Below are 23,914 nucleotides of genomic sequence, written 5' to 3'. Positions count from 1 at the left end.
AAAGCCCAGAGCTTGTTAGAAATGATAACCCTCATCCTACCTGGTTTGGCTCAGTGGATAGAGCGTTGGCCTGCCGACTGAAGGGTCTCTGAAGGGTCTCGGTTCGATTCTGGTCAGGGGCACATGCCTGGGTTGTGGGCTCAGTCCCCAGTGGGGGGCGTGCAGGAGGCAGCCGATCAATGATTCTCTGTCATCATTGATGTTTCTCTCCCTCTCCCTTCTTTTCCGAAATCTATAAAAATATATTTAAAAAAAAGAAAAGAAATGATAACCGAGGTCAGAGCCCCTGGTCAGTGCTCTGCCCAGCATATCCTCAGTCTTTCCTGGAGTAGGTAGGCACCTTCTGCATGTACATTCCCAAACCACCACACAGCCCCTCACCCCTGGAGCTGGATGTCACCGCGTGGTATGTCTTGTGTCTCTGAGCCCAGGTTATTGTTACAGGGACAAAGGAAAGATAACTGGAATCAATGCCCCGTTTCCTGCCCTGGAAGGTAGGTGTGTGTGTGTGAAAAGAAAGTGGGGAAGGGTTCTGAGGGAGCACCTTTTGGAGTCACTGGAGCCAAGGAATAGAAGGGGGGCTGTCCAGTGGGTCAGGCCTGTGCAGCCCAGCGTCTCCAGCACTCACCTCTGCGGCCAGCCCCCGAATGGAGGATGGGGCGGTCTGCGTGCACATTAACCACCTGGACTGAGTCTGGACAGACACGGCAGGGCCCCAGGGGTCTCTGCCGGCTCGGGATGGAAACCACCCCTTGTTATTCCCGCGTTCTCTAAGTGGCCAGGTAAACTGGGAGTCTGAGCACCCGGCCTTTGGGAGAGGGGGTGGGAAAGGTTCTGGCTGCGAGCAGCGGAGAAGGGGAAGGGAGGTGCTTGGACGGCGGCGAGAGCCCCTGAAGCTTGCGGGTCCTGCCATTCTGGGGCCGGGGCACCGAGAAGGGGGCCGCTGCCTCCTTCCCCACCTGCCGCTCGCTCCGTCTTCCCACCGGTCTCCCTGAGCTCTCCCTCCTCAGTTGCTTCCATCTTTTACTAGGAAGGGCTTGGGAAGGGTTTTGTGTCCTCTCCAGCTGTTCCCGTGACCACCCCCCTGTCCTTCACCATGTCTCCCTGGTTCCCTGGGTCCTTCCACATCCTTTTTCCTTCTGCCCCCCCACCCCCAGCAATGGTCTCTCCCATTGCTCGGAGGCACTGGGGGTGGGGTGGGGTGGGGGTGGAGGCGGGGCCGGAGAGTGTGGGGGGGCAGGTCTGCATTGCCGCTTCCCCCGGTACCGGAGCAGTCGCTGCTGCTGCTGCCGCCAGCCCCGCGCCCGGCCGGGACCCCTGCCCTCACCCGGGATTCCCTTTCCCGGGGGGCCTAGCCCAGGTGAGACCCCTCCTCTCCGCCCCTCACCTCCACCCGCCCGGGGCAGGAGCATCCTTGCCTTGCAGCCATTTTACCCACCTATGCTCTGCTGATGGGGAGGGTGGCCGTCCCGCTTTAGGGGGAAGGGATTGGTACTGGCTTGAATGGACATTTATTTCGGCTGCTGTGCTGATTATAATATATATGGAGAGAGAGAGAGAGAGAGAGAGAGAGAGAGAGAGAGAGAGAGAGAGAGAGAGAGAGAAGAGGATGTTTTCTTTACTCCCCTCCTCCCCTCCTTAGATATTGCCGGGGTGGGGGGTTGTTAGGTGGAATAGGGTCCCCTCAAACTCCAATCCCCTCCTCACCTTGGCGACTACCCGCCCCCTCCCCCCCCCCCCCAATGATTGATAAATGACCTTGGCTGAGGCCAGAGGATGGATGCTGCCTCAGTCTGCTCGCCTGGACTTGGGGGGGGGGGGCAGTGGAGGAAGGGCAGGTGAAGGAGGGAGGGAAGGGGGTGAAAATGGAAATACTGGGTAGGTAGAGATGGTAAACTGCCAGGGTTGGGGTGTGGGTGGCTGGTCTGGAGGCATTTGCTCCCAGATGGGGCCGGGGGGAAGGGGTACTGAGTGATGGTGGGCACTGGTCCAACAGCAGGACCAAGGGTGAGGGGAGGCTCTGAGAATCGGTTCAGTCAATTCTAGGGGCTGCTCCCTTACAGCAGAGCAGCGGTGGGATCGGGGGGCGGGGGGTTCGCCACAAATGCTGGTAGAGAAGGTCTCTGTGCCTGTGCCTGTGCTTGTATAGAGGTCTCTTCCTTCATCCCTGCCTCTCTGCCCTCGGTATTCCAACGTGGGCATTCTCAGCCGACACCCTCTGCCCCCCTCAGAAATGTGGCTGCTCCATCTTCCTGGGGTAGGATGGAGGGAGGGGAGGTGCAGCCTTGGCTATCCTGGGGTGGGGGCGAGGCTCAGTCCCCAGCTGTAACAGGGAGGGGTGCTCCAGTACCTCCTCCCTCCTGGTACCCCCCCCCCCCCCCGCCCGCCCCCCCCCCCCGTGGATGTTTTGATACATGGCTGCTTCTTAATGACCTTGTCACCTGGGCTAGGGTGGCCTGGGGCGTCAAGGTGGCTTTGAAAGTCAGGTGCTCGAATGGGGTGGGAGGTGGCTTCTGGACTCTCCTCTGATCCAGGGTTGAGTGAGTTACTCTGAAAGGCAGCATTTGCTCAGGAGTCCCAGTCCCCCACTCCTCTGCCAAGAATGTCATTTGTCCAGGCAGGTGAAGCCAGCCAGCCTTAAAGGGCTGTGTAACCCTGAATCTTGTCTTCTTTAGCCTCCACCTCTCCAAGTCTTGTCTGTCTCCCACAGGCTTAGCCACCCTGTGCTGCTGTTGGAGCTAAAAATAGCATCACTTTCTCACCAGCACAAAGAATTTGTCTTCTTTCTCTCTCTCCTGACCTCCTGGGCTTGTTGGTCCTGGGGGAGCTGGCTGTTGAGCCATCTCATATCCTGCTGTGGCTCTAGGGGCCTTCTCTACCCTCCATGCACCCTCAGGGGTAAATAGTGTTAACAGACACTGGGTATGGCTCCTGGTGGGTCCATCTGCCTCCTTCAGGGTTTGACGAGAGATCCTAGCTGGGAAAGAAAGAAGAGGAAAGCAAGTTGCCATGCAGTGAGGGGGTTCCACAGTTCCCTCTCTTTCATAGGGGGTGGTTTGGACCCTGATCCACAAAGAAAAGGAGGTGGCATAGGGGTCACTGGTTCTGGTCATGGTGGTCCACTGCTCACATCTGTCCTTGAGGGGGTAAGGCTCTGCTTGCCAGTGCTTCTCTCTGAACCACATAGCACTACTTACCCCTTCTCCCTGTGTGTGTGTGTGTGTGTGTGTGTGTGCGCGCGCGCGCGTGCGCGCGCGCGCACGCGTGTATGTGTGTGTGACATTTAATGAAGGCCTTGGATGGAGGCAGGATATTTTAGGGGAATGATCTCTGGTGAGAATCTAGTCCTGCTTCCTCTGCTTTGTGAAGGAAGTAGGGGTTCTCCCATGTCTCCCTCTGGAGGATGTATGTTTTTGGGGGGAGGCTGAAGGCCCCCTTCCATACCAGCCTCCTACGCAATGCGGTATTTGTGGACTCCTTTTCCCTAGACTGCTGGAGGAGGGACAGAAAGAATTAAGGGGGATTAAGAGGGGAGGCCCTGGAGCAATGGGATGCTACTACTATAGACTTTATTTACTTATTTATTTATTAAATATATATGTATTGACTTCAGAGAGGAAGGGAGAGGGAGAGAGAGATAGAAACATCAATGATGAGAGAGAATCACTGATTGGCTGCCTCCTGCATGCCCCCTAATAGGGATCAAGCCCGCCACCCAGACATCTGCCCTTGACTGGAATCGAGCCCAGGACCCTTCAGTCCAAAGGCTGATGCTCTATCCACTGAGCCAAACCAGCTAGGGCTACTCTGGACTTCAGACCCCCCATGTTGGAAGTGTATGCTAGATCAGTCTCCTCCATTCCCACCCCACCAGTGCTGATATCCTGAAGGAAGGTGACAGCAGCCAGTCATTACCTCTTTCTTAGCTTTTGATCTGCCCTCTTCTCCACGGCCTCGGGTTCTAGGGCTCCCTTTTTTCAAGTGTCCCTTTGTTTGTCTAGCTGGGGAGAGTGTGGGGCGGGGACAGTGTGGGCCAAGCTGCTGGAATTAGTTTGAACACAGACGGGTCTTGCGATTGTTTTGGGAGGACATTGGACAACAGCACCCAAGTATGACCCCCGCTTTATTCTTGCCGGTTCCTGATTCGTTCCCATTGTCCAATCGAATAGGAAGGAAATGAATATTTATAGGATATCTACTGTGAGATTAAATTCTCACACGGACTCGGAGAAATAGAGATGATTATCCCCAGTTTTAAATCTAGGGACACTGAGGCTTAGGGAAGTTAAGCAACCTGCCCAAGATTGACTAGTTAAGTAAATAGCAGACTTGGGATTTCATCTTCGGTCACATAGCTGTGTGTGCTTTGTGCTGAATCAGCTTTCCCTGCCAGTTTCCCTGTCTGCTGCTCACCCTCAAGAGCATTTTCTGGGGTCTTAGGAGCAGAGGGCATCTCACTATATCATTATTGCCACAATGAGTAAGAACTAATCTTTATTCATCACTTTTTATGTGCCAGGTACTATGGTAAGGAGCCTATGTGCTGTTTTTTTTTTTTGTTTGTTTTGTTTTACTTTTGTGCATTATGTTACTTAATGCTTATTTTTCCCGAAGAAGAAACTGAGGCATGGCTGTTCAGAGACCTTCCTGTGGTCATTTAGCTAGTAGGTGCTGAAGCAGGAAGTCACACCCCGGTCTGGAAGCTGAGCTTTTACTCACGGGGCGATGTTGGGGGGAGGCCTCTCCTTGGGCGGCGTATAAACATGGAACCGGAGGGGAGGACTTTGGAAGCTCCACCTTCAGATGCCATCAGTGCCCCGAAGGCAACAGGTCGGAGGATTTGGTGCTCCTTCTACACATTCTCCCAAAGCTCTGACCTTAGGGCAGGCGAGCGCAGGGAATTCTGGCTTCCTGTATTTCCTGTTTTATTCTTTGCAGGTTGGTGGTAAAGGAAGGGGTTTGATCTGGATGTGGGGTCTAGGGCCAGGAGAAGAGCTCTGTGTGGGTGACTGTTACTGGGGAGCAAATCCCATGGATCTAGTCTCCAAGGTCAGAGTAAGGGGGTTTATACTGAGTGACCTGCAGTTGGTCCCAGCAGTCATTCCTTCTTATCGAACGCGAGCTTGAAGCAAGGAGGCCATCTCTGTCCCACATGGTGCCGGTGGGGCTCTGGGTCGACAAGAGTTCTGTATTGGCTATTTTTTTTATACCATCTTAAGCCTTATAACCTTTTTCTTCTCCTTCTTATTTTTAGATATCCAGAGGTGCCTGGAAGAGAAGTAGGCGCTTTTCCTGAGTTATCCTGGCTCCCCAGCTTAGCCGCCCCCAAACTGGCTTCCCCTCTCCTTCTCATTCCCCTACTTCCCCTCTCCCTTCCCTATGTACCCAGCTGAACTGGGTGTAGGCCACACCTCTCCTCCCTCTTTTCTTCTCCTAGACATTCTTTGGCCAGGTCCTATTCTGTGCCCAAAGATACGGGGAGAAGGGTCTTTCTGACTCCACATTCTTGAGCAAAAGCTGAATAAGGAGCAGGGAGTGGGGGAGACCTGTCATGGAAGAGGGCTTCAGAGACCGGGCAGCTTTCATCCGTGGGGCCAAAGACATTGCCAAGGAAGTCAAGAAGCATGCAGCCAAGAAGGTGGGGAAGGGCCTGGACAGAGTCCAGGACGAATATTCCCGCAGATCCTACTCCCGCTTTGAGGAGGATGATGATGACGACGACTACCCTGCTCCAGCTGATGGCTATTACCGTGGGGAAGGGGCCCAGGAGGAGGAGGAAGGTGGCGTCTCCAGTGATGCCACGGAGGGCCACGATGAGGATGATGAGATCTATGAGGGGGAATATCAGGGCATCCCCCGGGCAGAGTCTGGGGGCAAAGGCGAGCAGATGGCAGATGGAGCACCCCTGGCTGGAGTGAGGGGAGGCTTGGATGATGGGGAGGGCCCGCCTGGGGGCCGGGGGGAGGCACAGCGGCGGAAAGATCGGGAAGAACTGGCCCAGCAGTATGAAACCATCCTCCGGGAGTGTGGCCACGGCCGCTTCCAGTGGACACTCTACTTCGTGCTTGGTCTGGCGCTGATGGCTGATGGTGTGGAGGTCTTTGTGGTGGGCTTCGTGCTGCCCAGCGCTGAGAAAGACATGTGCCTGTCTGACTCCAACAAAGGCATGCTGGGTAAGACACACTGGGGCCACTCCAGCCTCCATTCTGCTCCAAACTCTGTAAACGGGCTCCTCTGCACTTCCCCCTCACACACACCCTCCCGTGGGCTCGGGTCACAGTGAGGTTGTTTGTGCAAGGAGGGCCTCGGGGAGGACAGCTGGGCTGGGGCTTGGGCCGGTGGTTGGGAGGTGGCCATAGTGGGAGGGACCCTATTTAATGTCTCTTCAGAGCCTCTCCTCTTGCTCTCCTGCCCCCTTTCCCTGATTGCGGCAACAAAAAGTCAGTATTCAAACTCCCTAGGTGATACGGGAAGGATCAGTTTGGGGTGGTGGGAGTAGGGGAAGAATCCTAGGCCTGCCTCCAGCCAGAGAAGCTCTTGGTCAGCCTTGGGAGTCAGGGGCCAGTGGGTGGTCTCTCCTGATGGGGACCGCGAGGAAGGGAACTCCCAGACTCACTCAGAAAGGGTCTCAGTCTTGCTCCGCCACCAAGTTACCATGAGCTATTTATTGGGCAGGTTCCTTTTCCCCTGCCCTGCTTCGGCCTGGGTAAAATGTAGAGTCTGGAGTAGATGATTTTTAAGATCGATTCCAATTCTGAATTTATGAATGAAGTAAGAAACAGGAGCGTTTTCGGGCCAGAAGTGTTGGCATTACAAGGATTTTGTGGGTGGAGTACAGGACTGGAGCTCTTTTCCCAGGGAACATGAGAGAGACCTGCTAATTTGAGGGCCTCAAGGCAGAGAGGATGGAGGGGTTCCTGGGCGGGTTGAGGAATTCATTCCTCATTCCAGGCAAGCCAGAGATGGGGGTATTGTGTGTCTGTGTGATAGCAAGAGAGAGAGATAAGTAAGAGTGAGCAAGAGAGAGTGAGGGGAGAGAAAAGAGAATTCTGGGTTTCTCCTGTAGCTGTATTCCTGCCTTTGAACCACTGGCCTGCAGAGATGGCCTTCCCATCTTTGCTTCCACAATTCATCTTCTCTCACCTGCTCTCACCTCTGGGTGGATTTAGCTTTTAGAAGACCTTCGAGTCCTTGATCTATTCGGCTGCAGTTTCAGATCATTTAATGTTCAGTGAATGGAAAAACTGAGTGGGTCTATAGACTCATACCCTTCCTGCCTCTTCCTCCTTCCAGGCCTCATCGTCTACCTGGGCATGATGGTGGGAGCCTTCCTCTGGGGCGGTCTGGCTGACCGGCTGGGTCGGAGACAGTGTCTGCTCATCTCTCTCTCAGTCAACAGCGTCTTCGCCTTTTTCTCATCTTTTGTTCAGGGTTATGGCACTTTCCTCTTCTGCCGCCTCCTTTCTGGGGTTGGGTGAGTGTCCACCTCCTCAGCCCCTGGAGGGCAGGACGATGCTGTGGTCACTGTTATATCTCTGGGGCCCAGCACAGTGCCAGGCACACCAGCAGCACTTTAAGTACTAGTATGTATGAGTTGGATGAATGGATTCCTTTCTCCTCCCACCATCTTTAGGCCAGCTTCTCCCTGTCCAGGACCTGCCTACCGTCTGTCCGGAATGCCATTCCATGCCTGTCCCATTCCTGAGCCTTCCACCCCGCCCTTTAGTTCCATTCTGAGCCTGGCTCCATGACGAGGCCTAGTGGTCTCATCCTCACATCTGGTTATCTGTGGACCCTCGAGTTATTCCCTTCCCAGAGCCGGCATCTTTCCTGCATTTGACAACCTGAACTCTGAAACCTTGACCCAGCCTATTCCCGCACTTTTACCTGCATGTATTTTCTCCTCGTTTCCAAGCTATTTTCTGGTCTGCTCCCTCATACCTGCTCTCAGACTCTTCTTTGACTTTTTTTGGGGGGGGAGGGGGGACTTTCCCTTTTTCTGTAATCATCTTCCCTTCCTTTCAACTCTGTAGTATCTTCAAGATTCAATGTTTGTCCCTTCCCTTTCCCTGAGACCTGCTAGCCTTCTACCTGCTGGCTTCCCACCTTTCCTGCTGCTTGGTTCCCAGGGTCCCATGGATGGGTGCTTGATGGATGGTGGTGAGGGAGTTTGAAGGGCTCTAGGTGTGAGAAGGAGTCTCTTTAGAAGGGTCTGGATGATGGACAGGACTGGGTGATGCAGAGCACTGGGGCAGGAGATAAGGAATAGGGCCCTTTCCAACGCTGAATTCTTGCAATGCCCTCCAGGATTGGAGGGTCCATCCCCATCGTCTTCTCCTATTTCTCGGAGTTCCTGGCCCAGGAGAAACGCGGGGAGCATTTGAGTTGGCTCTGCATGTTCTGGATGATTGGTGGAGTCTACGCAGCGGCTATGGCCTGGGCCATCATCCCCCACTATGGTGAGCAGCCCGCAGGGAGTGCACCCCAGATGTCTCCCTCCTCTCCTGTGCTCCCTGTGGTGGGCACCCCCAGCCAATGGCCTCTCTGCTGAATCTATGATTGTCCCTGCCAGGGTGGAGTTTCCAGATGGGGTCTGCTTACCAGTTCCACAGCTGGAGGGTCTTTGTCCTCGTCTGCGCCTTTCCTTCTGTGTTTGCCATCGGGGCTCTGACCACCCAGCCTGAGAGTCCCCGCTTCTTCCTGGAGGTGACTGGGCTGGGGCTGGGCTGGGGGTAGGGCAGCGGGGGCTCCTGTGTTCAAACACCACTGTGGGTTTGGTTTGATCCTATATAGCTGCCTGCCTTCCTCACAGGGTCCTTGCTCTGTTGGGTGTTATCTTCCTTCCTTTGTATGGAATGCATCTCTAGGAGGGTTCTGTGGGTGGAGAAGCCAGGGGACCTGTTCAACCATGGGTGGTTTAACATTTTACAGGCAGAGGCCCTGGCCCTCACTTCACAGCTCCAGAAAAGTTCTATTCCCTCTCCCCCTCCCCAGTTCTCCCCTCCAACTATATCTTGGTCCAACAGGTTTAGGACTGTCTGACTACATGCTTGCCCATCATCACCATTTGCTTGTTTTGTTTCCTTTTTTACCATTTTACCAAGGGATCCCTAGGATCTATGCTTGTATCTATCTCCTGGACTCCCTGACTGTTGCCCAAGTCTGATTATGTCTTGCTTGGGGTCCTTTTAGAGTGGGCGATGGACCCACCCATAGGTCAGGGGTTGGGGGTGGGGACGTTTTCGTGTTCTATGACTCCAGAAGCCAGGTTGGGAGGAGGGGCGTCTACAACCCAGGGTCAGGGAGGGGCTAACCTGGATACGGGGATTCTGTCGGCTCTAGAATGGGAAGCACGATGAGGCCTGGATGGTGCTGAAGCAAGTTCATGACACCAACATGCGAGCCAAGGGACATCCTGAGCGAGTCTTCTCAGTAAGGCACCGTCCTACCCTCCAGTCCTCCAAGCTGCTGCACCCCAACCCCCTCCTGGCCCCTCTCTGGGTACCCCAACCTTCCGAGGCATCTCTGACAACACTCTCTCAATGACATCTCTTAGGGTATCCTATCCACCCCTTCCTCCCATTTCGATAGTGTGGGAGAAACTGAGACACCTGGAAGGAATTGGGAAATGCAGATAGGTGACTGCTCGCGCCTTCTCTCGACCCCAGGTGACCCACATTAAGACGATTCATCAGGAGGATGAGTTGATTGAAATCCAGTCAGACACAGGGACCTGGTACCAGCGCTGGGGGGTCCGGGCATCGAACCTGGGGGGACAGGTAATAAGGGATTGTATGGTGGAGAGAGAGAGAAGGAAGTGGGAGGAGTGGAGAGGAAGGCAGTGTGTGGGGTGATAGGTAAACTGAAGGGAGGTGGTAGGGTAGAGACATGGGGATATGGGGGTGTTAGAAGTTAGTGCGGCCACTGTCTGACTTAGTTCTATTTCGCTTAGGTTTGGGGGAATTTCCTCTCCTGTTTCGGTCCAGAATATCGGCGCATCACTCTGATGATGATGGGTGTGTGGTTCACCATGTCCTTCAGGTGAGAAGGTGGGTGGGGTAGATGGTATGTAGTGGGTGTGATGACGTGTGGGTTGGGAGAGAGGTGGAGAAAATGGAAATGAAGGGGGCAAATAATGAGGGAAGGTGCTGTTCAGATCCCTTCTGATCCTTCACCTTGCTCCTCTACTCCATTCATTAATCCAACACACTGTATTATAGGCTGGACAGTATTAAGTTTCTATTCTGTGTCAGGTACTGTGCTGGGCTGAAATAAATGTAGTCCCAGTCCTCACAGAGTTTACATCTTGGGCAGGGAGCTAGACAAAACTAGCATAAGGCAGTGTGATGAGTACCACATGGGGCAGGGGCGGGGGGTGGAGGGGGAAGTACAAGATGTTCTGGGAGCACAGGAGAGGGGTTTCCCAGTCCAGATGTGAGTTCTGGAGGATGAATGGGAGTTAGGCTGAGGGTGGGTTAGGGAGGATGTTTTAGGCAGAGGGAAGAGCAAATGCCTGGAAGATAACATGGTGGGAGGGTTAGAAGAACCACTACAATTGGTGAAGGGAGGAGTGATGAGAGGTAAGACCGGAGAGGTGAGCAAGGTCCTGACATGGGCTGATGGTCCTCGATCTCCCCCTCATTCTGGAATGCCTGGTTCCAATCCCTGAGCCCTGTCTGATTCCATCGCCCTTGACTCTTCAGTTACTATGGCCTGACTGTCTGGTTTCCCGACACGATCCGCCATCTCCAGGCGGTGGACTACGCCGCCCGCACCAAAGTGTTCCCTGGGGAGCGCGTAGAGCATGTGACTTTTAACTTCACCCTGGAGAATCAGATCCACCGAGGGGGACAGTACTTCAATGACAAGTATGTGGGGACCTTTACACTGCACTCTTGTCCCTCTTCCCCTTGTCTCTTTTATGAATCTGGGCGTTTTGAGACACGTAGTTTTGGGGCAAAGATCTGTGGTTTCTCCTCAATGCCTCAGCTTCCCGTTACTTCACGAAGGGAATGAGCCTTGGAGGAGGGGATGAGGAGGAGGGGGAGTGCCTCTCACCAGCCTGTCTTCCAGGTTCATTGGGCTGCGTCTGAAGTCAGTGACCTTTGAGGATTCCCTGTTTGAGGAGTGTTATTTCGAGGATGTCACATCCAGCAACACGTTTTTCCGCAACTGCACATTCATCAACACCGTGTTCTATAACACTGGTAAGGTGGAGTGGCCGGTGGCTGTCAGACCAAAGGGTTGGGTGCACTGGAGGAGGGGGTCCCTAGCTCAGGTTCTCAAGCTGAGCTCTCTGGAGCCTTGAAGGAAGGATGGGGCACATTAACTACCACCAATAATTCCAAAACTCTAATGGAAATTGAACATTTTCCTGTGATAGTTAGTCTATATGACAAAAATACCAAATTTCTTTGCCTTTGCCTAGAATTAAAACAATTCAATGTGGCCGTAATAATGCCCTTTTGAGGAGGACAAAAATCGTTCAAAACAGGGCTCTTGGGAAAAATAAAAACAAAAGAGATATTTGGTGAGGAAAGGTTGGAAATTATTGCATCAGTCCGTTTCTTTAACAGTGATTCTCAAACTATATGCACATGAAATGCTGGGATTGTTAGACTGCGGTTTCCCACCTCTAAATGGAGTACTGGGTGAGCTTTTCCCACTTTGCAGGAAAAGATAATGGATAGGACTTTCAATGGTCTTACATTCCCCCCCCCCCCCCCCCCAGTATTTTTTTGCCACTGCTAATAGCAAGGCGGACAAAAAGAATCAATAGGAAGCAGATTATTTTTCATTTTTTATAAGAGAACATTTATTTGGAAAATCACAGAGGTAGAAGCAATTCCTAGAAGAAATGGGCTTAGGAAACAAGTTACAGAGGCAAAGGAAGGGCCCTGGGAGCTTGGGAGTGAGGAGGGTAAAGGTGATGTGTCTGAGGGGGGAGGGGGAGGGGGGAGGGGAGAGAGGAGGGAAAAGGTGTAGACAGGGGAAGCCGATTATTGATTAAGAAACTTGGAAACAGATAGTCGCAGTGTTTCATGTAATAGACTACGGACATTTTCTGCTATAAAGATGTCTAAAAAAAAAAAAAAAAAAAAGATTTCTAGTTCCTATGGTGATGTTGTTTGATGTTTTGCAATAAGTGCCAAACTCCACAAAGGCAGAGCCCGAGCCTGAGCCACAGCAGCAGCAGCCTCCTTCTCCCATTTGACATGACTGCCTGCCTGTCTTGACCCTCACCCCCAGACCTGTTTGAGTACAAGTTTGTGAACAGCCATCTGGTGAACAGCACGTTCCTGCACAACAAGGAGGGCTGCCCGTTAGATGTGACGGGGACGGGAGAAGGGGCCTACATGGTGTACTTCGTCAGCTTCTTGGGAACGCTGGCTGTGCTTCCGGGGAATATCGTGTCTGCCCTGCTCATGGACAAGATCGGGAGGCTCCGAATGCTTGGTACGGGGGGTGGGGGGGGGGGTGGGGGGCTGGGCGGTGGTGTCAGAACTGCTTAGGGTGCTGCGGGGCGGAGAGTGTCAACAGGCTTCTCACCTTAGCCAGAGGAGGTTCTCTCTCATGTCTTCTGCTTGGTTGGGGGGGTGCGGGGGGGGTGGCTGCAGGGTGGGGTGGGGCCCGGCCTGGCCCGGAAGCTTCTCCGCTGAGTAAAGGCAGTGGACGGGATAGCAAGTGCACAGGCTTTGAGGTTATAGGTTTTGAATCTCAGCTCCACCACTAACCTCTGCGAGCCCAGTTGTATCCTCTGGGAAATGGGGGTGATGCCAGAACCTGCTTCATAGGGTTGATATATCAGACCAGAGCACGTAGGGCATCAGGTCGTTGGGCCCACAGCTGGCATGGAGAAGTGGTTGGTACTGACATGATTAAGGAGACAATGGTGAGGGAGGCTGGGAATGAGTGAAAAGCCTTCCTTTTCGGGAACCTTGGAAAAAGTCTCATCTTGGGCTGCACTCAACACCAGTGGACGGGACGGGGTGGGCAGTGGATGGGTGCCATTGTGGCCAGGCTCACGCTGCTCTCCTTTCCGGTTCCAGCTGGCTCCAGTGTGATGTCCTGCATCTCCTGCTTCTTCCTGTCTTTTGGGAACAGTGAGTCAGCTATGATCGCTCTGCTCTGCCTTTTTGGGGGGGTCAGCATCGCATCCTGGAACGCGCTGGACGTGTTGACTGTTGAACTCTACCCCTCGGACAAGAGGTAGTTGGAATGTGGTGGGGGCAGGACAGCTGTGTGAGGGCATGGAAGGTGGGGGAGAAGTGGGGCGAGGAAGAGGGGTTGAATGGAAAAAGCATCTTTCGGGGGTAAAAGGATATACGTTTCCATTGAGTTTCTCCTCTAAGAGCTGGTTAGCTTTGAATTCACTCCTTGAAATCGTAATGATTAACCTAACTTTCCGTCTCCTTACCCCTCGCCTCCCAATTTACCTATATTCCCTGCTGTGCGTCCCTCACCTCTCTGACCTCTGTCCTTCCTCTCCCTCCTGGACACTGCCTGCCATCTCTCCTTTACTTCCTCATGCCTACTCTGCCCCCACCAACCCTCCCTGCCTCTTTCTTTGTCTCCCTCCTGGTCTGGTCCATTCCGTGCTGCCCGGGGGGACCCCCGAACAGGACCACAGCCTTCGGCTTCCTGAACGCCCTGTGTAAGCTGGCCGCCGTGCTGGGGATCAGCATCTTCACGTCCTTTGTGGGAATCACCAAGGCTGCCCCCATCCTCTTTGCCTCTGCTGCCCTTGCCCTTGGTAGCTCTCTGGCCCTGAAGCTGCCTGAGACCCGGGGGCAGGTGCTGCAGTGAGGGGCTCTCTGGGACCTTGGGGGTGGCAGGCACACTGTGAGACCAACTTCCTCCCTTCCCCTGCCCGGCCATCCTGGTCCCGAGCCCTCCCTCCCCATGCCCATGTTTGGTGTCTTAGCCTTGTGTATGTGTGCGTGTGCATGTGTGTGACCCCGTGGGCAAACACTATAGGGAAGGCTCCTTCATCCCAGTTTTGGGATGCAGCTCTACTCCCCACTTCCTACCACCCTTGACTTTGCACAAGAGAAGGCTTGGCCCCACTCTTCTCCCCGTTGTGAGTGAGGGGGGTTGGGGGGGCCTTTGCTCTTCCTAGCTCCAGGGTCTCCAGAACAGGCTCCTGCCTTCCCCCTCATTTCCTCGGCCCATGCCCTGGTGAAATCATGGACGCGTGGTTATGCTGGGGGCTGCGGCTTGGTGTATAGACCACGGACCAAAAGAACTTCAATTTAAGAGTCAGAAGGGCCTCGAGTGCTCTCTCATGCCTCCTGTTGGATGCTGGGGGAGTAGCAATAAACCTCAGACCCCTAGCCTCTACTTCCCCCTCAACATAGGCTGTAAGAAGCCTGAATTTTATGAAATTAGCTTTCTGATTCTTATTTATGTATTAAGTTCTGAAGCAGCTCAGCAGGACTATGTGTGTGTGTGTGACTGCGTGTGTACACTGCGTGTGTGTATGTGCCATGGGGTGGGGTGTCACTATACTGTCCTACAATACAAGCCAAGGGTAATTTCAGCAGACACACACAACCCTGCCTTCCGTAGCACCTCCCCTAATCTCATTTCTGTGCCAGGCCTGGGAGGGAGGGGCCCGAGGCCAGGCTGGGATGAGTACCAGACCAGTCCCGGGAGATCTGAGGGTCCCTTCCTTCCTCTCAAGGAGCACAGGCCTCTGGAGTGAGAGGCTCTACTCACTATAGCACAGATTGTTACAGCACAGCTGCCCTCCCATCCCCAGCCGATCCCTTCAGCCGGGGATCAGGGGAGGGGAAGAAACCAGGCATAAGGTCAAACCAGCAGATCAAAAAGCACAAGGAGCAGGGGCCTGGCCAGCAATTCCTCTAAAGTGGAAAGAGGGTGGGTAGTAGCAAGCCAGGGACCCCCCAATGCAGGGACCAGAGCCTCAGTTTCCCCATCTCAGCCTTTCCACACAATAGCCCCTGTAGGTTAAGCTGCCCCTGCTCCACCCCTTTGTGTGGCTGCTTTTTTTGGTGCCCCCCTCCCCACCAGTGTAGCTGTGATGTGTTGTAGTTTTTAGCTGTTTGTAAAATGTTAAGTTAAAAGGAAAAAAGTAAAAACAACAACAACAAAAAGAAAATCCAGACTCATCCTTCTCATGCTGCATCTGGTGCCCCCACCTCTGTGGTCACTCCCCCCCATTTTGTAACGCTGAACGAGGTGGTGACTGTTGAACTCTTTGTGCTCAAAGGACTGCCTTCTCCTCCAGTGCCCAGTGTACGAGTGTGTGCCCTTCCTTCACCCTTCACTTGCTGGATGCAGCCCTCTCTCCTGCACCCCCTGGAGGGACCCATCCATCTCCCTTGTTCTCCTGGGGAACCCAAAACCCAACTCTATTGATGTGAAAAATGAGATGAAAAATATTGATGAAAAATAAAAAGAAAACAACCAATCCTTAAAATCCAAAATGACTATGTCTGCTTCCTTGCCTCTCTGTTCTGCCTGCTGGAAGGGACGATGGTGAGATGGGAAAACTCCTCTCTCCAAAATGAAAGCCAGAAGAACATGAGGTATCACACTCGTTTCCTCAATTGGCCTCTCTATTCTGATTTTTCCATTTCTACAGATGGAGGGCCCTCTCCGTCTCCCAGATTTGAAGACTTGGGGTAATGTCCTACAACTCAATAGCAAAAAAAAATTTAACAATCTGACTTAAAAAATGAGCTAAGGACTTGAACAAATATTTCTCCAAAGAAGACATACGAATGGCCAACAGGTATATGAAAAAATGCTCAATGTAAGTAATCATCAGGGAAATGCAAATCAAAACCACCAGATAACACCTCATACCTATCAGATGGCTATTACCAAAAACTCCCCAAAAGACAGAAAGTGTTGGCAAAGATGTAGAGAAATTGGAATCCTTGCACATTTTTGGTGGTGATGCAAGCTGGTGCTGCTATGGAAAATATGGAGGTTCCTAAAAAAAATTAAATATAGAGCTACCATATAACGCAGCAGTCCCACTTCAGGGTACTTAACTGAAAGAACTGAAATCAGAATCTGGGAGCACTATTTACAACAGCTAAGATGTGGAAACAACCTAAATGCCCGCTAACAGATAAGTGGATAAAGAAAATGCGAGGTTTACATCCTGTGCTGGCCAATTGGTCCCTGCCCGGTCTAGTTTCTATGCCTTCGTGGGGGCTCTTCCCCTTGCCTGCAACACCTTTCCTTTCCGTGCTTTTCTTTAAATATCCAACTACGTCACTTCCCCCATGAAGCCCTCCCTAACTACCCTGCGCTTCGGGTATCTTTCTTCTCTCAAGAACATCTGTGGCACCGATTCAATGTGCAATTAACAACACAGCAACACACCTCCTAGGATACTTTCTCTTTTAATGTATAGGATTATTTCTGCTCATCAGATCTGTAGTTCCTTAGTCACAGTTTAACATAAAGCGACCGGGCAGCTTCTCCTGAAGAGTCCAGGGCAAAAGCAGTCATGAGTGATTCTGCTCTCTCCTTGGGTTAGCTTTGATCTGAAAGGAGGTGCTGCCTCCAGAGGGCAATGTACGGGCGGGTTGTCTGAGGGGCCGGCGACCCTCCTCCCTTACAAATACTGGACTGGACTGAAGGAAAGAAGGCCCCCGTAGCTTACTCTCACCCACCCCATTCAGATCCCGGCCCTCGCTTTCTGGGGCTCAGGGGATTCCTCGAGTTTTCTTGCTCCCACCCAGGCAGGGGGGGCTCACGTCCAGCTGAGGGTTCTCTCTCCACTGGGCAGGGGTCCGCGCCTGTATGGCCAGCGCATGGACGGGCCCGGCGAGCTCCTCGGCCAGAGCAGCGTGGACCAGCCGGTGCCGCTGCAGGGGGCTCAGCCCCTCGAAGCGAGAGCTCACCACCGCCACGCGGAAGTGTGTCTCGCTGCCCGGTGGGACCGCGTGGCCGCCGCTCTCGTTACGCAGTTCCAGTACTTCCGGGTTCAGGGCCTGCTCCAACTTCGTGCGGATGACGGCTTCGACGGGACCTACGGCCCCGGGTCCCGCGCTGCTGCGGGACAGACAGACGCGGCCGGCCATGGAGAACAGGCGCCTGACCAGCTGTCCACTCAGCATCCGTCACCCTGGAGACAAAGGCCACAGCAGGGCGGGTCAGGGCTCCCGCCCGAGGAGAGCCGCATCCCTCCACCCTCCCACCCGCACCCGCACCCCCACCCCCACCGGCCCGAGCCCACCGCCCGCAGCTGCAGGAAACCCGCCTGGAGGCCCGGCCCCGAGGCCCCGCCCCTTTCCTGTGGGTGACGTCGGGGGTTTGGCGGTGGTCGGCCACGCGAGGATTAGAGGAGGCCCGCGCGCCAGGTACGTTCGTTCATTCGGGGGTTAACAGGACTGGGACGGAGGTTGCCAAAGCCGGTATGTGCAACGCCGGGCTTTCGGCTGGGCCAGCGTCCCCTCTGCACCCTAGGCTGGGCCCTTTCTACCTTCCGCTCAGCCTTGGCTACAGCAGTTTCGGTTCAGAGACCCGAGTCCTGGCGTTCTAGGCTTCCTCTGGTCCTGAGTGAGGCACGCTGGGAAATGGAGTCCTCACTGCGCGATAGTGGACCAGGCCGGTGCTACGTGATGCCCCGAGGGCTCACGGGAATTGTAGTCTGATTCCCCAGACTCGTGAGGTCATCGGAGGTTCTTCAGCAGAGGAATGCAACCCCCTTCCACCAAGAACAAAAGCAAACAAACAAACAATCCAATAAAAATCAAGAAATCCCTGCTCAGTTGGGATTGGAATTATTCAATACATTTTATTGCCAAACATGTAGCCCAACTCCTTGATTTTACGTACAAGAAAAGAGAACTCCCATTTATTGGACACATAATTATTGTCCTCCAGAACAGTTAGGCAGGTTGTGGAACAAAGCAGACCCTGTTCTCAAGGAGTTTACAGAACACTGGGGAAGATGGACAAGCGAGCGGACAATTGCTAACTGTCATAATGCCAACGAGGCATGCCATCCAGACTTAGGGGCACTGAGAAAACTTTGAATGATGAGGGAATTAACCCTGTGGAAAGAGAAATCTAGGCAGAGGGAATGTGTTCACTACATTCTAGATCAGTGATGGCGAACCTTTTGAGCTCGGCGTGTCAGCATTTTGAAAAACCCTAACTTAACTCTGGTGCCGTGTCACATACAGAAATTTTTTGATATTTGCAACCATAGTCAAACAAAGACTTATATTTTTGATATTTATTTTATATATTTAAATGCCATTTAACAAAGAAAAATCAACCAAAAAAATGAGTTCGCGTGTCACCTCTGACAGGCGTGTCGTAGGTTCACCATCACTGTTCTAGATGCTGTGGCATACTTGGGTGTTCAATAAAATTTACTGAATGGATGAGTGAAATAATGTATGAATAGAGAAGGCTGACATTATTATTCCTCTTGCAAAGATAAAGCATTGCAAGGGGCAAGCTCTATAGGGCCACCTAGAGTTTTTATTTCTAGTAAAAACAATCATAATAATACCTACCATTTAGTGAAGGTTTATCATGGCCACATTAAGATTTTTAGAGGCTTTAAGCACCTAGATATTATGGTGGTCACCTTATGTGTAATGAAAACAAAACAACAGTAAACACTAATCTGTAACATGAGGGTTGGGATGGCCAACAAAATACTCATCCTTCCCCCACCATGATTACTTCAATATTTGTTCACTAGAAAAAAATTAATTTGTGCTTATTGGCATATGATTTTCACATGGGGAATTTATAAATCTTAAGTGTACCGCTTAAATTTATACGTAAATACACACATATCAAGGTACAGAAAATTTCCAGCACCTTGGAAGGCTCTGGGAAGTCAATATCATCCTGTCATAGTAGTTGTTAGTTTAACCCCTCTCTCGCCATAGACTAGTTTTGTCGGTTTTTGAAAGTCATGTAAATAGAATCACATAGTACGAATTCATTTGTGTTGTTTTTTTGCTCAACATTGTCTGTTAGATTCATCTATGTGTGTGGCAGTGATTTAATTTGTTAATTTTTATTGTTGTGTAGTATTGCAGTTCTATGAATATACTTGTACATGCTTGTACATTCTTGTACATGCTTTTTGTTGGATGCAAACGTTCATTTCTGTTTGGCATTATCCAGGGTGGAATTGTTGGGTCATAGGATAAATCCAGTGTTTATTTGTTTTTAAAATATATGTTTTTGTTGATTACAGAGAGGGAGGGAAAGGAAGAGAGAGATAGAAACATCAATGATGAGCGAGACTCATTGATCAGCTGCCTCCTCCATGCCCTCTACAGGGGATTGAGCCCACAACCGGGGTATGTGCTGTGATGGGGAATAGAACTGTGATTTCCTGGTTCATATAGGTCAATGCTCAATCACTGAGCCACACTGGCCAGGCTCCAGTGTTTATTTTTGAAATTCCAAATTCATTGGAAGAATTTTCAGGATGCCCCTGCTTTGTTGGTGCCAGGTCTGTTCCTAACCGGGTCAGGCTGTAGAATTTGGGCTATTAACCAGTAAGCTATTCTTCCTCCTAATCCAGCACTGAGCCTCTCAGGCTCTAGGCTCTGCATCAGGTTCTTTACACTTATTGTAATTTATTCTAACCACTCTGTTATGGTAGGTACTAGTATATATTATTTTCAGTTAATTGACAGGCTCCTATTATATCTTCCATCACTCTGGCCACTACACTCTATTATTTATAGTGGGCATTTGGAGCGTGGTTGTTGACTAAAGAGAACTATTTTAGAAATGATGACACCAATTCTCTGAGTATTGTTTTATATAATCGTGCCAAAAACATTTAACTACCCTATTAAGGGTCAGGTAGAGGGAATTAAGGACCCCCGATTCAAAGATCAAGACATGGTCTCTCCCTTGAGGTGGTCATGGAAAGGAAATGAGACCAGTGTCAAAGCACAGAACAGAGTGGTGCCGTCACCAGGATGTGAACAAAGAGATGAGGGTATACTGAGGCTGTGTGTGTAGGAGTAGGAAAGGCCTCACGAAGGAAGAGGTGATAATATCTGGGCTGAAACTGGGGGATGGGGAGGATTTTGCAGGTCAAGAGGATGAAGCATTCTAGCCAGAGGAAGCTATGGACAATGGCAGTGGAAAGGCCTTGCTGCTCTGAATGTGACCAGCTCAGTACGTAGGAGGCTGGGTGGTGGTGGGGTGAGGCGGAGGGAAAGGTGAAGGGAGAGGACTATGGTTGAATGGTGGGATGGAGCTAAAGTGCAAAATAAATGTTTGATTAACTAGATTGCTTGGGAGGGAACTCAGCTGCCGTTGATTCGAAATCCCAGAGGTGCTAAGGAAACAAGATCCGGCCTGTTTGTCTGTGATGCTGTACTACTTTTATAAATGGCCTGCTCTGTTTTATTTTTTAATAGCTCTTGTAAGGATGTTGGGAAAGGACCTCTGGGGAGCAATAGATGATAATTGAGCCTGGGATAATTTGAAGGATATTGGCCTATCTAGACTTATCTAATACAGTTTTATAGCTGGATGGAATCTGAAGTATTGTTTATCTCTCACTCTAACAGAGGAAGAAAGCAGTGCTGGGTAGGTGAAGTAGTCCCTTAGCCTAACATCTAGTTAGTGAAGCAGTGTGAATGAAGTGGTAAAGAGCACAGTCTTTGACTCAGGCAGACCTAGGTTCTAATCATGTCTTAGTAAGTGGCTGTGTGATTTATGGCAAGTCCTTTAACTCCTTATTTGTGAAATAAACAATTATATATACTTCCTAGGTAGGTCCCAGCATAGGATTTTTCACAAAATAAGAGTTAAGTATAATCTCTTTTCCTTTTTCCCTATCAGCACAGGGTCACTGTGATAGAAGTAAAAAAAAACACACACAAAAAACACACATCAGAACTCAGAGAGGGGAAGTCAGTTTGTCTCCCAATCAGGGCCTTTCTGGGTGCCGGAGTTGTGTGTGGGGGAGTCCCCACTATCTGAAAATTTGAAACTATGAGAACTTCTAGAGTTGATTAGCTCTTTGGGGAGAGACTCACACTAACAAAATACATAAGAAATTTATGACTGTTCAATATGCAAATGTAACTTCTAGAGATAGATGTATTTTCCCATAACTGGCTCTCCCATTCTCAGCCTCCTATTTTCATCTTCAAATAGACTAATCAGAAAATTGTTAATTGAGCACGGAATCTGAGCTAAGAGTTAGATAGAGTTCAGAAATATTTCATCCTTTCACAACTAGGGTCCCTTCTGTAACAGCCCAAGCCTTTGTGTCTAGCAGACATATACTCAGAAACAACCATTTCTACTGTAATTGCCCTGTTTTGACTCTTGGTGGGCCAGATCTTCCTATTACCACATGCATCTTCTGAAATGATGTAATGGATTGGGTTAGAATTATCTTCAGTTATATTCTGTTATTGAGGAAATAGTCCCATCACATTTAATTGAATTTGGTGTTTCACAGATATATACCAGCATTCTTACCAGAGGGAATCTCTATAGATAGCCAATATTAGCTAATTTAACTTCCAGAGTTCAGAATTCTTCCATTTTCTAGAGGCATCTTATTACAGAGTTCTTTGTACTAGTCTGTATTCTGTATACCCATAGCCTGATAGGTAGCATGTACTCTATAAATATTGGTTGAATAAAGGTGAAGATAAAATAGAACATCAGAAAAGGTCTCAAGGAATAGAATTTGTTGATTCTTTTTTCTAGAGCAGCGGTTCTTAACCTGTGGGTCGTGACCCGTTTGGGGGTCAAACGACCCTTTCACAGGGGTCGCCTAAGACCATCGGAAAACATATATAATTACATATTGTTTTTGTGATTAATCACTATGCTTGAATTATGTTAATTAAAGCATAATTAATCACTATGCTTTAATTATGTTCAATTTGTAACAATGAAAATACATCCTGCATATCAGATATTTACATTACAATTCATAACAGTAGCAAAATTACAGTTATGAAGTAGCAACAAAAATAATTTTATGATTGGGGGTCACCACATCATGAGGAACTGTCGCGGCATTAGGAAGGTTGAGAACCACTGCTCTAGAGCATTCTATCTTATGTCCTGATGGGATACTCAGGAAAAGGTGAAAATGGTGTGCAGGATGTAGAACTCCCAGAGATGGGGAACTGAGGAGGAAGAAACAGAACTTTCAGGAAAGATTTTTTATAAAAGACAGATGGAGGACTAGGAATCTACAAATGAATCTGTAGGGGCTGCTGCTGATCTCAGAGAGGATAATGAGCATTCAAGAGTAGTGTGGAGGGAAAGGCTGAAGAGATGTCAAGGAAGTAGCAGGATATGCCGTTGAGATGCAGGGAGGAGTAGATTCTGGCTTACGTGCCTGCAAGATTGTTGGTGCAATTCAGGAAAACAACAGAGAAGAGGGTGAGGGTAGGCATTTGTACAGGTGCAGTATTTGGAACAAATAGGTTGAAATATCCAGTGAGCAGTTTGGTATAAGGCTTGGAGTTCCTGCAACAAATTTGGATGTTCATCGAAAGCATGGAGATGGGTAAGACTTCGGGACGAGTGAACAATGGAAAGGGTGGGGAGGGAGGCAGAGCCTGGATGCACACCCCGATTCAGGGCTGGGCAGAGGAACAGATGCAGGATAAAGAAAGCCGGAGGACATGTTGAAAGCCCAGGGAGCAAGTTTGAAGGTGGTATCGGACGCCGCCTGAAGGTCATGAGGAGGAAGATCAATCCGTTGTAGCCCTGAGTCACTGCGGATTCCGCGCAGCGGAGGACGGTGGGGGCGGGTCAAGCCACATTGCTAACAGGGACTCAATTGGAGAAAGGAAGCCGCCCTAGTACATTTTCTTTTCTTTTTTTTAGTATATATTCTTTAGGGGAGTTTGGCACTGAGGAGACAGAATCGGCAGGACTTTGAGGGTAAGTTAGGGCTCAAGGAGATAAAAGGCTTCATAATCCCGTGCCCCTGAGTGGGAGTAAATGCTTGAGGCCCCCCCGCAGTCGTTTTGGGGTCCTTCTTGGGATTTCCCTTTCAGCTCTAAACAAACAAACCTGCGGAAAACTACCATCATTGTTTTTTTTTTTGCCACCATTTATTTACCTAAACTGGAGAAAGTGCCACTCGGAAAAACAAGACAACACTTTATTTGAAAACCTTGTCTCTTTAAAAATCCAGGCATGCAAACCAGGGACTTTAATATCATCCACAGCGATTGGTAGGTAGTGGCGAAGCCCGTCATTTCCTGTTAGTGCCGGACGCGACCGGAAGGTCTGCTTTCTCTGCTTTCCTACTGGCTGTTTGATAGGCCCCCGTCTTTGCCAATCAAACTTCCTCCCTTCACCCCCTCCCGACAGCTCTTATAAATTAAATCAAATTGGTAATTCTTTCCACATCCTTTTCATGGTAAAACAGTCTTGCTGGTTTTTTTTTTTTTCTTTTTTGGCCGTGATGTCCGGACGCGGAAAACAGGGAGGCAAGGCCCGCGCTAAGGCCAAGTCGCGCTCGTCCCGCGCGGGCCTGCAGTTCCCGGTGGGCCGCGTGCACCGGCTGCTGCGCAAGGGCAACTACGCCGAGCGGGTGGGGGCCGGCGCGCCGGTGTACATGGCGGCGGTGCTGGAGTATCTGACCGCCGAGATCCTGGAGCTGGCGGGCAACGCGGCCCGAGACAACAAGAAGACGCGCATCATCCCCCGCCATTTGCAACTGGCCGTGAGAAATGACGAAGAGCTCAACAAGTTACTTGGGGGTGTTACCATTGCCCAGGGCGGTGTCTTACCCAATATCCAGGCCGTCTTGTTGCCCAAGAAAACGGAGAGTCATAAGCCTGGCAAAAACAAGTAATTAAAACGCTTGACACAACCCGTCCCACTCCCCCACCCCCCCGCCAAAGGCTCTTTTGAGAGCCAACAAAGTGTCAAATCAAGGGCTGACCACAAA

At 50.8% G+C, this 23,914-nt stretch overlaps 3 protein-coding genes across 5 annotated transcripts; 2 read left to right on the top strand and 1 right to left on the bottom strand.

Annotated features, from left to right (window-relative positions):
• The first annotated feature begins 642 nt into the window (after positions 1-642).
• On the top strand, positions 643-15,449 carry SV2A (synaptic vesicle glycoprotein 2A). 2 transcript variants are annotated; one of them, XM_059674025.1, is made up of 13 exons: positions 643-782; positions 5,255-6,173; positions 7,294-7,474; positions 8,308-8,459; positions 8,573-8,706; positions 9,343-9,432; positions 9,669-9,779; positions 9,953-10,041; positions 10,704-10,868; positions 11,074-11,207; positions 12,250-12,456; positions 13,050-13,209; positions 13,623-15,449. In XM_059674025.1, the coding sequence occupies exons 2-13, from the start codon at positions 5,552-5,554 to the stop codon at positions 13,804-13,806; spliced, it is 2,229 nt and encodes a 742-aa protein (XP_059530008.1). In that variant the 5' UTR covers positions 643-782; positions 5,255-5,551; the 3' UTR covers positions 13,807-15,449. The 2 variants fall into 2 exon arrangements, with proteins under 2 accessions (XP_059530008.1, XP_059530009.1); XM_059674026.1 differs by lacking the exon at positions 643-782 and adding an exon at positions 1,222-1,360.
• Positions 15,450-16,363: 914 nt separating this feature from the next.
• BOLA1 (bolA family member 1) lies at positions 16,364-17,615 on the bottom strand. Of its 2 annotated transcripts, none has more exons than XM_059674028.1 (2): positions 17,465-17,615; positions 16,364-17,107 (listed from the first exon to the last, which is right to left on the bottom strand). In XM_059674028.1, the coding sequence occupies exon 2, from the start codon at positions 17,097-17,099 to the stop codon at positions 16,686-16,688; it is 414 nt and encodes a 137-aa protein (XP_059530011.1). In that variant the 5' UTR covers positions 17,100-17,107; positions 17,465-17,615; the 3' UTR covers positions 16,364-16,685. The 2 variants fall into 2 exon arrangements, with proteins under 2 accessions (XP_059530011.1, XP_059530012.1); XM_059674029.1 differs by lacking the exon at positions 17,465-17,615 and adding an exon at positions 17,205-17,458.
• Positions 17,616-23,072: 5,457 nt separating this feature from the next.
• Positions 23,073-23,818, top strand: LOC132220670 (histone H2A type 2-B). Its single transcript, XM_059674027.1, has one exon. The coding sequence runs from the start codon at positions 23,378-23,380 to the stop codon at positions 23,816-23,818; it is 441 nt and encodes a 146-aa protein (XP_059530010.1). The 5' UTR covers positions 23,073-23,377.
• Positions 23,819-23,914: the final 96 nt, after the last annotated feature.

The sequence above is a fragment of the Myotis daubentonii genome, chromosome 18 (assembly GCF_963259705.1).
Source record: "Myotis daubentonii chromosome 18, mMyoDau2.1, whole genome shotgun sequence".
NCBI lineage: Eukaryota > Metazoa > Chordata > Mammalia > Chiroptera > Vespertilionidae > Myotis > Myotis daubentonii.
Note: the sequence above shows the minus strand (reverse complement) of the source record. Positions and strands in the feature narration are given on the sequence as shown.